Source organism: Pan paniscus, chromosome 1 (assembly GCF_029289425.2).
Source record: "Pan paniscus chromosome 1, NHGRI_mPanPan1-v2.0_pri, whole genome shotgun sequence".
Classification (NCBI taxonomy): Eukaryota; Metazoa; Chordata; class Mammalia; order Primates; family Hominidae; genus Pan; species Pan paniscus.
This window is the reverse complement of record NC_073249.2, coordinates 102,052,530-102,065,401: the sequence shown is the minus strand read 5'-3', so window position 1 is coordinate 102,065,401 and position 12,872 is coordinate 102,052,530. Positions and strand designations below refer to the sequence as shown.

Here is a 12,872-nt window from a genome sequence, read left to right as displayed (position 1 = left end):
AAAATTATAATAATTTTATAAAAATATAATTTTTGTATTTTTAGTAGAGGCAGGTTTAGTGGAGACACGGTTTTGCCATGTTGGCCAGGCTGGTCTCGAACTCCTGGCCTCAGGTGATCTGCCTGCCTTGGCCTCCCAAAGTGCTGGGATTACAGGCGTGAGCCACCGCGCCTGGCCTCAAACTGGAAATTCTTGAGATCACCTAGTGGGTGAGTGTAGGGGAAAAGGTGGAAAAAAGGTCCAAGGAGTAAGCCCTGGGACACCCCAACACTTACAGATTAGAAAAAGGTAGATTCAGCAGGAACAAAGTCGAGAAATTGGAGGAAAACCAAGAAAGCATTTGTCAAAGCCAGTGAAGGAAATAGTCTAGGAATACTGATGAGAAGCTTAGTAAGAAGAATGAAAACTGGCTATTGGATTCACCACACAAAGGCTATTGATGATTTTGACAAGAGCAGTTTCCATGGAGTGGTGGGGGTGAATACTTAATTGTAGCTGGTTCATGAGAGAACTGGAAGGGAAGAATCAGAGGTAGCAACTCTTTTGAGGAGTTCTGCTATAAAGGGGGAAGGAAAAGAGAACAGCAGTTCAAAGATGCAGAGAAAAAAGTTTAAGAGATTTTACAGCATATTTGTATTGCTAATAGAATAATTGGTCAGGAAAAAAATTGACAATCCAGAAAAAAGACACTAGGAGTCAATGTAAAGCTAGAGGGTTGGGCTTTGATAGGAATAGTGTTGGTTCATTCTTAGTAAGAGGGAGGAAGGAAGGCTATAAAAGCACCAATGCAACTGGGTTAGCAGATTTGGTGGTTGGGTGTTGGGGGATGTGGAAGTTTTCTTCTGATCTCTTTTAGATTCTTAGTAAAATAAGAAATACAGTAACCAGCAGACTGAGGATGGGAAGGGGATGCTGAAGATTGAGGATAAAGATATGTGAATAGATTAAAGAAATAAACAGGTAGTATTGATAAAACTTAACTGATTAGACATAGGAAAATGTGAGACAAAGAAAACAAAGACAGATTTCTGATTTGGCAACTGGGTGGAGAGTGGAGGTGTCTTTCATTCAGATAGGGAAGTGTGTGGGAGAAGCAGGTCTGGGAGGAGGGGGGTTTGATTCTAACATGGAAAGTTTTGTGCCAGTGAAATCCAAGTGGATAAAAGTGTCTGAAGCTCAGAAGAGAAACCTGAGCTTGAGATATCTCAGCTCCCTGATCTGGAAGTTGTCAATATTAAGATAGTAGGAAGTGGGGAGGCTTTTGTGGTTGCTGTTTTCTCTGAGAGGTAAAGGGACTGGTGGTTTGAAATCAGAGAAGGGTTGAAATAGATTCTGGAGAAGAACAGCAACATTGACAAGGAGATAGGGGGATCATCAGGTACTCTTAGGGGGCACAGTTAAAGGTGGAGCTCTTATGTTGAGTAGTTCCAGCCTTACCATTGCAGAGCCCTGGGGCCCACATTTGTTTCTGGAACTAAAACCACCAGGGGCCCAGTGTCCTTCCTGCTTCTTCCTGCTGAGCCTCCACATCAGGGTTCCATCTCACCACCCAGCAACGTTCCCTGACCTTGAAGCCTATCCTTTACCTAAACGCAACACGCTTTCGTCCTTGCTTTCCTGGTTAACTCCTACCCACCTTTCTCTACTCAGATCAGGCCAGGACTTTTTCAGAAGCCTTCCTTGACTGTTCCCCACATCCCCTGCCATGTGAGCAGGAAGTTTCTTCTCTATACCCAAATAGCCCCTCAAATACCTATGACAGCATAAAACACACAGCACTGTATCACTGATTTACTCGGCTGCCTCTCCCACTGGACTGCAACAACTTAAGGGCAGAATGTTTTCACCTTTATAATGATCACTACTTAGTAGGTAGCTCAATACATGTGAAATTAATATAGGAGAAAAGAACTAAAGTCCAAAACCAACACAATTCTACAGGGTCATGATGTCCCCAGCCCATGTCACACAAAGATGCTTCTAACCTTAGAAACCAACTCACAAAATAGAGAAATATCCTTTTGGTCTCAATATTATACCCCTTTTCCATTCAGGAAGAAATCTTAGTAAACCCACAGAAAGGAAATACCCTTACCTTATATTAAAGTACATTACCCCTTGCTCTCTCCTCTTCCCAAACACACAAAGCAGGAGGCATTGTATAAAGGCACTTTATTTTAAAATCAACACATCCTGCTTTTATAAATCAGTTACTCTTCATTTCCAACTTCCATCACCTGAGTTTGAGAGCAGAGTGCGTGGTATTTTTCTGGGCTTAAGGTATAAACTGACATGGCATTCAAGAACATGTCCAGCGGGCAGAGCCCATCAGGGCAACCTCTCGGCACCTGCTCCTGCAGAAGAAACATAACTCAGCAGGTCCGCCGAGGAACCTGTCCTTCTGCTATTTCCAGCTAAGCCCAGAGATCTGAGAGGCTCTGATCCATGTGGTATACATGTGCATACATATTACAGACAGGAAGGCCCCACTACCCGGTGAGTTTCCAGAATAAAAGCACTATGCTCTGCTTGTAAAAGTCACTCAAAAATTGTTGAATTGACTGGGAAGAAAGAGTCGAGTTACATCCCCGAGCTGGGAGAGCCAACAGGCTCATCCCTGGGGCGTGCTCTGGCCTCTGCCCTGGACCCCAGCCCTGATGAAGCAGCCAACACCATGAGTGCTAACAGCAGCACACATCACCTCCCAAAGATACCACCAACAATCTCCAAAACAGGTCTCACAGCCAGGAGGCGACATCCTGACAGGGACGCTCAGGAGAAGAGGAGGGGGACCCTGTTCCTAGGAGTCTGTAACAGAACTGGGATAAGGCTCAAGCCCCATCCTGCCACCATCTGTCAAGTTCTGCCTGACCCCTGGGCCATAGCCAGGAGTTGCCCTATAGGATTCAGAGAGCTGACTGTGCCAAGAGAGACTCCACTGGGCCTGAGGAGGGAGACTTGGTGCTAACTCAGGTAGGTGGGTTTTGCAGGAGGGTGCCGCACCACCACCCAACCCCACCTCAGGGGTATTACCTTCCCGTGGTAATAGAGCTGCACAAACCACTCCTTAGATTCCAGGTGCTGGTAAAGTTCCATGGTCAGGTCAACAGCAAACGGTGGCCATTTGTGGTCAAAAATCCCCAGGGTCATTAAGAGCGGTATGAAGGTCACATCATGAGCCGCATAGAGATACAGCTTTCTGCAAGAGGAAACAGCTCTCCACAATTCTCTGCCTCAGGACTCTGAAGGTCAGGATGTGGCCTGCCTCCTTTACGTAAGACACACTTGCCTCAGAAACTAGGTGACATCTAGAAATCAGCTGAGCCTGGTATAAAAGTCCTTTGCAGTAGATCGTGGGAAGAACCCTTGTTCCCACTCCCCGTGTCTTCATGAGGAGGGTCCCCACCAGAGAAATTCTCCTGGCCTCCTTGCCACCTACTCACTCCTCCCTGGTGAGTTTCAAAGAAGAAACTGAGCGTGTGTGGCTTAGACCCTACCTCTCTTCTCTCTTTGGGTCCTGCCAGCCTACATGAATGCCCTTCCTACTCTCAGCCATGGGATGAGTTTAGTAGGGCTCCTTGTTGGGGAAGCTTGAAGTTTTGGGGTATTAAGTTTATTTCAAAATAATATTCACAAGCCCATTTGGCCCTCAGCACATTCTCCAAATGGCTTTAATCTGTAATAAGAATGCCATTTTAATCTACATCTGCCTGACACCAGTATCCATCTCTTAGGAAAGACCAAGGATTTTATTTATGGACCCCCATCCTAGAAGACTAGCATTGGATCCTGTGGTGTTCTAAAGATCCAAGGCAGAAGGTGGCAAGGTGGCAAAAGCCAGAAAAAATGTACTGTCATTGCAGGTACTGTGAAGGATAGGAAATGGTATTCACAAGATTTGCTATTACAAATCTTGGCCCAAAATTCCTGTTTCAACTCACTGTCCCCTATTCCTCTTACGCCATCATGAGTTTCTAGCTGTAATACCACAACAGTGCTTCTCCAAAATTCAGGTGACTATCAATCACCTGGGGATCTTGTTAAACTGCAGATGCTGATTCAGTAGATCAGGCTGGAGCCTGAGAACCTGATGAGTTCTTGGGCAACGGTGAAGCTGTTTTCCTGCAGAACGCACTTAGCAAGTGCCTAGGACACATAATATTCCACAGCCGTAGTCCCAACCTTGGATTCAAGGCTCCAAAAGTGGCAATGGAGGCTCATGAGCTACTTCCAACATTTTTTTTTTTTTTTTTTGAGACAGAGCCTGGCTCTGTCACCAGGCTGGAGTACAGTGGTGTGATCTTGGCTAACTGCAACCTCCGCCTCCTGGGTTCAAGCAACTCTCCTGACTCAACCTCCCGAGTAGCTGAGACTAAAGGTGTGTGCCACCATGCCCGGATAATTTTTGTATTTTTAGTAGAGCAGGGTTTCACCATGTTGGCCAGGATGTTTTCAATCTCCTGACCTCGTGATCCACTCACCTTGGCCTCCCAAAGTGCTGGGATTACAGGTGTGAGCCACTGCACCTGGCCACTTCCAATATTTTTAAATGCCTTATGGATATCATACCTTCTTTACACTCAATGAAAGTGGTTCAAACTACACAATCCATTAAGCAATTTATCTTTGTTTTGGACTATTATCATATCAAATCAGTGTGACATCATAATTGGCTACTGTTTGACATATCTTCAATTAATAAAAAAAGAGAGAGAAAGCAAAAATAAAATTTTCAAAACATGGTAGGAGGGGTGCAGCAGGAAGAAAGGTTAAAAGATTGTGAACCTCTTTGAGACTTGAGGCCTGTTAAACATCTACCTTCGGTCACTGACAGCCTGGTTCTTGCCTCACTAAGATTTGGGTTCCCTCCCTACAGCCAGAAGTTCCCACGGCCCTTAGCTGCACAAAGCAGAGTTGCTGTGCCAGGTACCTGATCTTGTCGCGGGCAGTGGCAGAGTCCATGGCTTTCAGCAGGTTGCTTTCTAGGATGTGGAGGAATGGGCCTACTGCCATCTGAAGACTTTCCCTGTGAAAAGTGAACAACATTTAAGCACCTAGAGGGCACTCAGCATTCAGGGGACACAGACTGATTCTGCCCCCAGGACCTCATGAGTCCAGACAGAGCTGAGAAAAAGGCAAGTAATGCATAAGGGCCAGCAACGGGCCAGAAGGAGAGAAATGGCACCGAGTCCGGTCTTGGGGTCCTCTGCGAATAAAGACTCCCAACAACACAGGCACCAGCACACAGACCTGTTGTGAACACAACTGAGATGGGAGGGGCTGAGGGAGCAGGAGAGTGGTAACCTGGATAAGCCGTGACCAACTAGGCCTTGGGGAATCAAAGAACAAAGCTGACAAGCTGGGAAGAAGAAGGGGTAATAATTTCCAGGAATTCTAGAAGGCCCTTAGAAAAATAATCAGAAGGAACAAGAACATCCTTAATTTTGTTTCCTATGTGCCAGCCTTCCTTCTTTCGGAGTTTGGGCCATAAGGACATTTCTTATTTATGTCTTATTTATTTTACAGAAGAAGTTCAGTGGTCGTGCTCCCAGGCTTGGCTGTGTGGCTCCACCACTTTCATTCTCAGGCCTGTCACATCACGGCCACAGGTGACTACTGCAGCTTAAAGCATGTTCACTCACAGTAGTGAACAAAGTCCACTTACTATAGAAGAAAGAAATGTTTCTCATCTACTCATCCTAGCAGCTGATCAGCTTCCATGGAGACTTCAGAGACTGGTCTTCTCCTTGTTTTTGTGCTTCTCGCTTTTTATCAAAGAGAAAAAAACACCCCTCCTAGAATTCCCAGAACCCAGTCACTGACAAATGAAAACAAGGTTGCCATGATTGGCTTAGACAAATCCTTATTTGTGGTGATTGGGTAAATGACCATCTTTATAAGTCAAGGAATGTTGCAGCAATGGATGAAGAGCAGGCAACCAACACTGTATGCAACACATACTTTTCAGAAGAATGTATACAGGCAAAGCCAAGTTGGATGGCCTTGTGAGGTTGTAACCATTTGTCCTTGAAGAAATGTTAGTTTTACAAAACCAGGGCTAATTGGAATGGAATAGACAAGGTCCTGTTTAAAATGATTTACACCAGAATAAAGCAAACTATACCATTGGCCAAATCTGACCAGTTTTGGTAAATAAATTTTACTGGCACACAGCCATGTCTATTTGTTTGCATATTGTCTTTGATTGCTTCATGTTACAAGGGCAGAGATGAGTAGTTGTAACAGAAATTGCATGATCCTGACAGCTTAAAATATTTACTAAATATGTGTTTGTGTGTTGATAAAGGAGAGGGAAGTAAGTAACAATTTAGGTACGGTGGCACCCCTTCACAAGCAGAAAAGGGAAGCTGGCAAGTCCCAGGGAGTGGCAGCAAGCTGTGTGGCTTGGCAGGAACCTTCTAGATGCCCTAGGCTTGCACAGAAGTGGACACACTGACCCTGAGTGGAAGGAATGCAGTCAGGGGCTCTTATCCTTGGGCACCCAACCGTGCAAATTCTTGAACTGTTAGATGCCTTTCCCCCCTACTCATCTTTCCCAGGGCTACTTCCTACCTCCCCTCCTCTATCAAGTCACCTATTTTTAGTGCAAGTTGAATGCTCTCAACCAATCAGAAAAAAAGGTGTCTTCTGAAATTTGGTGAGAGAAAAACTTTCCATTCTGGTAGTCAGGAAACAGACCTAGAAACAGAACCCTAACTGCTAGTAATATAGCGAAAACACAGAATAGGCAGTCAGTGGATCTGGGTCCAAGTTCTGGCTCCATCACTTGCTAGCTGGGCCTAGACCAGGTAGGCAATATCTCCCAGCCTCAGTTTCTTTATCTATAAAGCCAGGGAGAAAGGTAGCTCTCTCACCTCACAGTGAGAATGTGAAGATGGTTTGCAAATTGTAACATGATGACTAAAGACAGAAATGAATATTCTTTCTTCAGCTCCCCCCACCCAAATCCTTTAAACCTTAAAGCAAAAGGAAAAGGCAAGTGATAAAGTCATGAGGGTGGTGGCTCCTGGTTATGCATAACAGGGAACAGAAGCACTAGGCCACCAGTCCCAGCTGTAGAAGTGCGAGGACCTAGGGCCTACTGGTAGGTGGGCAGAATGGGGTTCAGCCTCCTTACACGAGGAGACATCAGCTGTCAGGTGTGAGTGGGCCTGATGAGCTCCTCTTCCCCATACACTTGGATGTCTGACCAAGCGTGACTTCATGCCAGCAGTGAGAGCCCCTCACCTGTCTTCCTTGGGCAGTATGTACAAGGATGTGTCCACAGCTCTCTGTTCGATCATCCGTGCAAATCTCTTCAGCATGGGGCAGCTTGGGAGGCTGTGTGCCTGAAAGGGCCACATGTAGTTTTAGAAAAAAATGCTTCTCACCTACTGATTTTGGCAGCTGATCAGCTTCCATGGAACCCGCAGGAGCCCATCTTCTCCTGGGGAAGAGAAGACGGGCTCAAGAACAGCTATGTCGGTTAACAGGTCAAGAAGCTATGTCTCTAAAGCTCTTCAAAGCTATTACTAGATACCTGAAGGCCAGGAAAAAAAAAAAAAAGAAAGGGTTTCTTCCCTTTCTGATGACTCCCCATCCACTCAAAAATGAAAAGCATTTTTGTTGTTTTTTTGGGTTTTTTTGAGACGGAGTCCCGCTCTGTCGCCCAGGCTGGAGTGCAGTGGCACGATCTCGGCTCACTGCAAGCTCCGCCTCCCGGGTTCACGCCATTTTCCTGTCTCAGCCTCCTGAGTAGCTGGGACTACAGGTGCCCGCCACCACGCCCGGCTAATTTTTTTTGTATTTTTAGTAGAGACGGGGTTTCACCGTGTTAGCCAGGATGGTCTCGATCTCCTGACCTCGTGATCCACCCTTCTCGGCCTCCCAAATTGCTGGGATTACAGGTGTGAGCCACCGCGCCCGGCCTGTTTTACTGGTTTTTTTTTTTTGAGATGGAGTCTTGCCCTGTCGCCCAGGTTGGAATGCAGTGGCGTGATCTCGGCTCACTGCAACCCCTGCCTCCCAGGTTCAAGCAAGTATTCTGCCTCAGCCTCCTGAGTGGCTGGGACTACAGACGTGCGCCACCACACCCGGCTAAATTTTGTATTTTTAGTAGAGACAGGGTTTCTCCATATTGGCCAGGCTGGTCTCGAACTCCTGACCTTGTGATCCTCCCACCTCAGCCTCCCAAAGTGCTGGGATTACAGGCATGAGCCGCCATGCCTGGCCTGTATTTTTTAACTTAAAAAAAAAAAAGATGAATAAAATACAAAGCAAGGAATTCATAAATTCCTACTTGATCTTCATTTTCCCAAAATGACGTCTAAAAAATACGCCATACAAATACATGATATGAACTCTTGCCTTCTAACCTTAAACCTATTTTACACATAAAAGCAAGGTGCGTTTCTGCCTTTAGGGTACACTGTCATTTTATTTTCACAAGAGTGGGGAGGATCCTATATAACTTTGGATGTCCAACTTTTAAATCTAGAGAAACCTTTCCCATTGTTAGTCTTCTTTATGTATTTATTACAGAAAAAAAGATCCTATGGCTAAATAAGCTTAAGGAAAACAGATTTAAAGATTAACCAGCTTTCTTTATGAAGGGCATCTCAGATTTTTTTAATATGCTGATGTACATATAGTACTCTCAAGAAGTGATGCAATAAATAAGGATTCCAAAATTTTTAGACCCTACTCATCCCTCCCTACCCATTGCCCCCGCCTGCCCAAACACACACTGCATATTGGGTGTTCTGGGGAACATGCCTCAAGAAGCTCTGGTCTAGAGTTCAGTGTCTGTGTTCCTACCTGGGTAAGGAGTCTTCCTCGATTGCTCCCTATCCCTCAGTCCCCACATCCATTCTATCTGTAGGTCTCATCACAGTTGCCTTCAAACCAGGTGGCCTCCACCCACTTCTCTCCACCCGGTTCTAACTCCGGAGCCAGCCCACCAAGGCTATTATCCCAGGCTCCCCAACCCCAGGACTCACCTGCTCGGCAGCCACGTTGTCCAGGAGGATGAAGAAGTCCACTTTATCACTACTGTCAATGCCCATCCTGTCCTTCACCTTTTTCAAATCCTCTGAGATTCCTGGCTGTAAAGAGGCAGTCTGCCTCCGGCCTCTGACAAAAAATAAAAAGTAATGCCTTATATTCTATAGTGATTAACAGTTTACAAAGTGTGCTTCACACTTGGGTTATCATTTGGGATATCATTTAATCCCCACAACCCAATGGGGTTAGCTGGTATTATCCCAATTTTATAGATGAATAAACTAAGGCTCTATAAGGTCAAATGACTTATAACGTTAAGTTAGCAAGTACCAGGGTTAGGATAACAGGATGAAATTTTCCAAATCTCACTCTAGCATTTGCATTGCATCAAAAATGATGCAAGCATGGCCCAGGTCTGTCTGAAAACAGCATTTTCTTTTCTTTACGGAATAAATACCATATAGTCTTAGTGCAGCCTAGAGATACCTGAAAAGTGTCATCAGCCCAAACCGATCTATCTTACATAGAAACATATTGGTAAGAGAAGAAAAATCTGTGTCTTGTTGGGCTTGTACAACTGGATTTGCCGGTTAAAGACAGTCTCAATCATCTTTTCTTTAACCTGTTGGTTTTCTCATTTGCCCCACCTGAGAGACCGGGGTTGTCAGAAGGATCATACTTTGTAAATGGCAAAGGCCCACTCGTGGCTGTATGTATCATCTCGCTAGCCCAGTGTGCGGCTCTTCCCAGAATTCCTGGCCTTCACCATGGGTCTGTCATTGTGAACAAGACTTCTTCGCTTCCTAGACAGCTGATGTCACACTTAAGTGTAATTTAAACCTTCCCATCCATTATTGCCAGTAGGGTAAGCCTGGACAGGCCCTCAGTACAGACAGAGTTCTGCCAGCAAAGGTTGTAAAAGGTTGTCCCCAACTGGTGAGCAAGAACCCAGGGGCAGTTACCTGGTTCTCTGCCTCAGGCTCCAGCAGCTTTGGTAGTTGGGATACAAGACTTCTGAATCTGCTTCATCAGTGTGGATGATGATGGGTCCTGGAAGAAAGGTAGGAAGCACAGGCAGGCAGAGGCTTCAGCTTGTTCTTCTCAGCATCTCCACCCCCTTCTCTTTGTCTACAGAGATGGAGCAGAGATCTGCTCTGAGAGGCAGATCATCAAGGTTACTCCTTAAGGACAGAAAATGCCTTCGACATGCCCTGGCCCTGCCAAAGGAGGCTCTCCTATAATCTGAGCAATGAAAAAAGTTAGTGGCAGCAGCCTTGTTCTGTCTAGCGCAAGCCCTCCTATTGGGCCACAAATAGACTAGAGCAGGTAATAGACCTGAAACAGACTGGCAACTCCTTCCAAAAAGTCCCTGCTGTAAAGCACTACCAGCATTTGGGCATTCTAATAAAGAATAGCGTTATCAGAACTAAGTTGCTTCCTGAAGCCTGATCCTATAGGCCACTGTGGTGACTTATCACATAACAAACTGAGAAAAGTGGACACAAGGCCACAGATCCTCTCAGAGACCCCATAGCCTTGCCCAAAATAAAAAGCCAGGCTTTTAGATGAATTGCTGGTCTAACCAAAGATCTAACCAAAGAAACTACAAACAATGTTTCTCATATATCTCATGGCAGCTCACTGCTATTCAGACCCCCTCAGTACCATTGTCTCCTCCCGTCAATGCCCAAAGAAAGTGTCCTAACGCCTTCCCATGCTTTGCTCTGTGCCAGAGATGGCAAGTGCCATCTCTGTGTGGTAGGTTCTTTTTCCACACTGCTCAAGCCTGATGGCAAAAGAAGGAGCTCCCCGGCAGCAATTTGGGATTCACTGAGGTCCATCTACAGAGTGATCAGCTGAATCAAAGTCCCAAAGGGGTATTTATTCCCAAATTATTGATAGTCAGAACCAAGGACTTTAAAAATAGCCTATAACTTTACTAGAATATCAGAATTCACACACACATCGTTGGTCTGGACAGAAGAAGAAACCACACTGAAAGTCATGAGTTTAGTCTTCAGTCCAGAACTAACCAGCAGTTGTCCTGGGAAGTCACTACCATTCTCTGGGGTTCATCTGTAAATCGAAGGGGTAGGACTATATCAGCCACAGAACCTCCTCCAACCTACGGCTATTATGTAAAGTATAATAATAAAAGAAGAGGTGCTGATGGCTGCAAGGTGGAGATCGAAAGCATAGTCCACTTGCATGTCCCATCTCCTCCTTTTCTGTGCTTCCTCAGACCCCTCTGAAGAATCCTGGGGTTCTGCAAGATTTGTTGTGAAAAGGACAAACCAAATGATCCGATGCCGCCTCCAGATATACATGTCCTCAAATAAACAGTTGAGCATAAAAGGAAAAAGTAGGATTCTGAACCAAGACTGCCAGAGTTTGAATCCTAATTCCACCATTTACCAGTTTTGTGTCCCTGGGCAAGTCATTGAGCCTCTCTGTGTCTTGGTTCTCTTATCTGTAAAAGGGGATAATGACACCTATCTTATAGGGTTACTACAAGAATTAAACAAGTTAATATGTGTGAAGTTCTTAGAACAAAGTTTGCTGCATACAATTGGTCCTCCATGTCCTTGGATTCTACATCTATGGATTCAATCAACCATGGATTAACAATATTTGAGTAAAAAAGAACAATACAAAATAACACAATAAAAATAACATAAATTAGAAAATAGTACAGGATAATACACAGCATTTACATTGTATTGGGTATTATGTCATCTACAGATGATTTGAAGTACATGGGAGGATGGGCATAGGTTATATGCAAAGCTATGCCATTTTATAAAAGGGACTTGAGCATCTGTAGATTTTGGTATCTGCCCGGGGAGAGGGTTGTCCTGGAATCAATCCCTTTTAGATACTGTGGAATGACTGTACTAAGTCCTTTATGTGTTAGAATAACTATGACTTAAACTTATAATATATAACACTAATAATATTATAAACCTCTAATATTTCCATCTGGAGTCTGATATTGGTGTCTGGATTTTGGACCCACAGTTTATGATAAATAAGGCACACTTGAGTAGACAAATGTACATTGAGCAAATGACTTGGCCAGTGGGCAGACCAACAATCTCCAGCTTTCCCCACAGCCTGATTCTCTGTAGCCTATACGTAACCTCTGGGATTTTTCTAGGATTTTACTCCTAAAGCAATATCCCAAAGTTGCACCATTTCCATCAACAGTGCCACCTTCTGGGATTCTTTTTTTGTTTGTTTGTTTTTTGAGATGGAGTCTCGCTGTCACTCAGGCTGGAGTGCAGTGGTGCGATCTCGGCTCACTGCAACCTCCGCCTCCCGAGTTCAAACGATTCTCCTGCCTCAGCCTTCTGAATAGCTGGGATTACAGGCGCCCACCACCACGCCTGGCTAATTTTTGTATTTTTAGTAGAGATGGGGTTTCACCATCTTGGCCAGGCTGGTCTTGAACTCCTGATCTCATGATCCACCCGCCTCGGCCTCCCAAAGTGCTAGGATTACAAGCGTGAACCACTGTGCCTGGCCCCTTCTGGGATTCTTTGTTCAAGTCCCTTCATATAGGAAAGGCATGGAAGTAGCTACAAAAGAAGCCAATCTGGAGTCCCAACAACTGTGGGTCCAGCGCAGGGAGCTGCTACCCAGACACCTGCACCTGAGGCTAGTGATTTCCTTCCTTGATGGAAACCTGGGACATTCCCAGCCTGAGACCTGCCTAAAGAGAATGTTGCCACCAATAAACATCTTTCCTTCTCAGTACCACTTCTGATGTTTCTGAGAAGATCTTTGCCTTTTAGAAGCTGAGCAGTTGAGAGCTTTCAGAAGATCAGGTGCTGTGGATCATTCCTAAACTCAAGGCTTCCCAAGAAGTA

General features: G+C 45.1%; 1 protein-coding gene across 3 annotated transcripts in view; it reads right to left on the bottom strand.

The window, feature by feature from the left end:
- ACP6 (acid phosphatase 6, lysophosphatidic) overlaps window positions 1-12,872 on the bottom strand; it is a 71,876-nt gene that overhangs the window by 43,821 nt on the left and 15,183 nt on the right. For 2 of the 3 annotated variants that reach the window (XM_055102222.3, XM_034965155.4), the window contains exons 5-9: window positions 9,966-10,053; window positions 9,000-9,132; window positions 7,249-7,349; window positions 4,931-5,026; window positions 3,034-3,199 (exon numbers count right to left, since the gene is read on the bottom strand). In XM_055102222.3, coding sequence (XP_054958197.1) covers window positions 3,034-3,199; window positions 4,931-5,026; window positions 7,249-7,349; window positions 9,000-9,132; window positions 9,966-10,053 — 584 coding nt within the window. Of the gene's footprint in view, window positions 1-2,155; window positions 2,355-3,033; window positions 3,200-4,930; window positions 5,027-7,248; window positions 7,350-8,999; window positions 9,133-9,965; window positions 10,054-12,872 lie in introns of those variants that run through there. The other variant, XM_003809191.7, reaches the window with a different exon arrangement.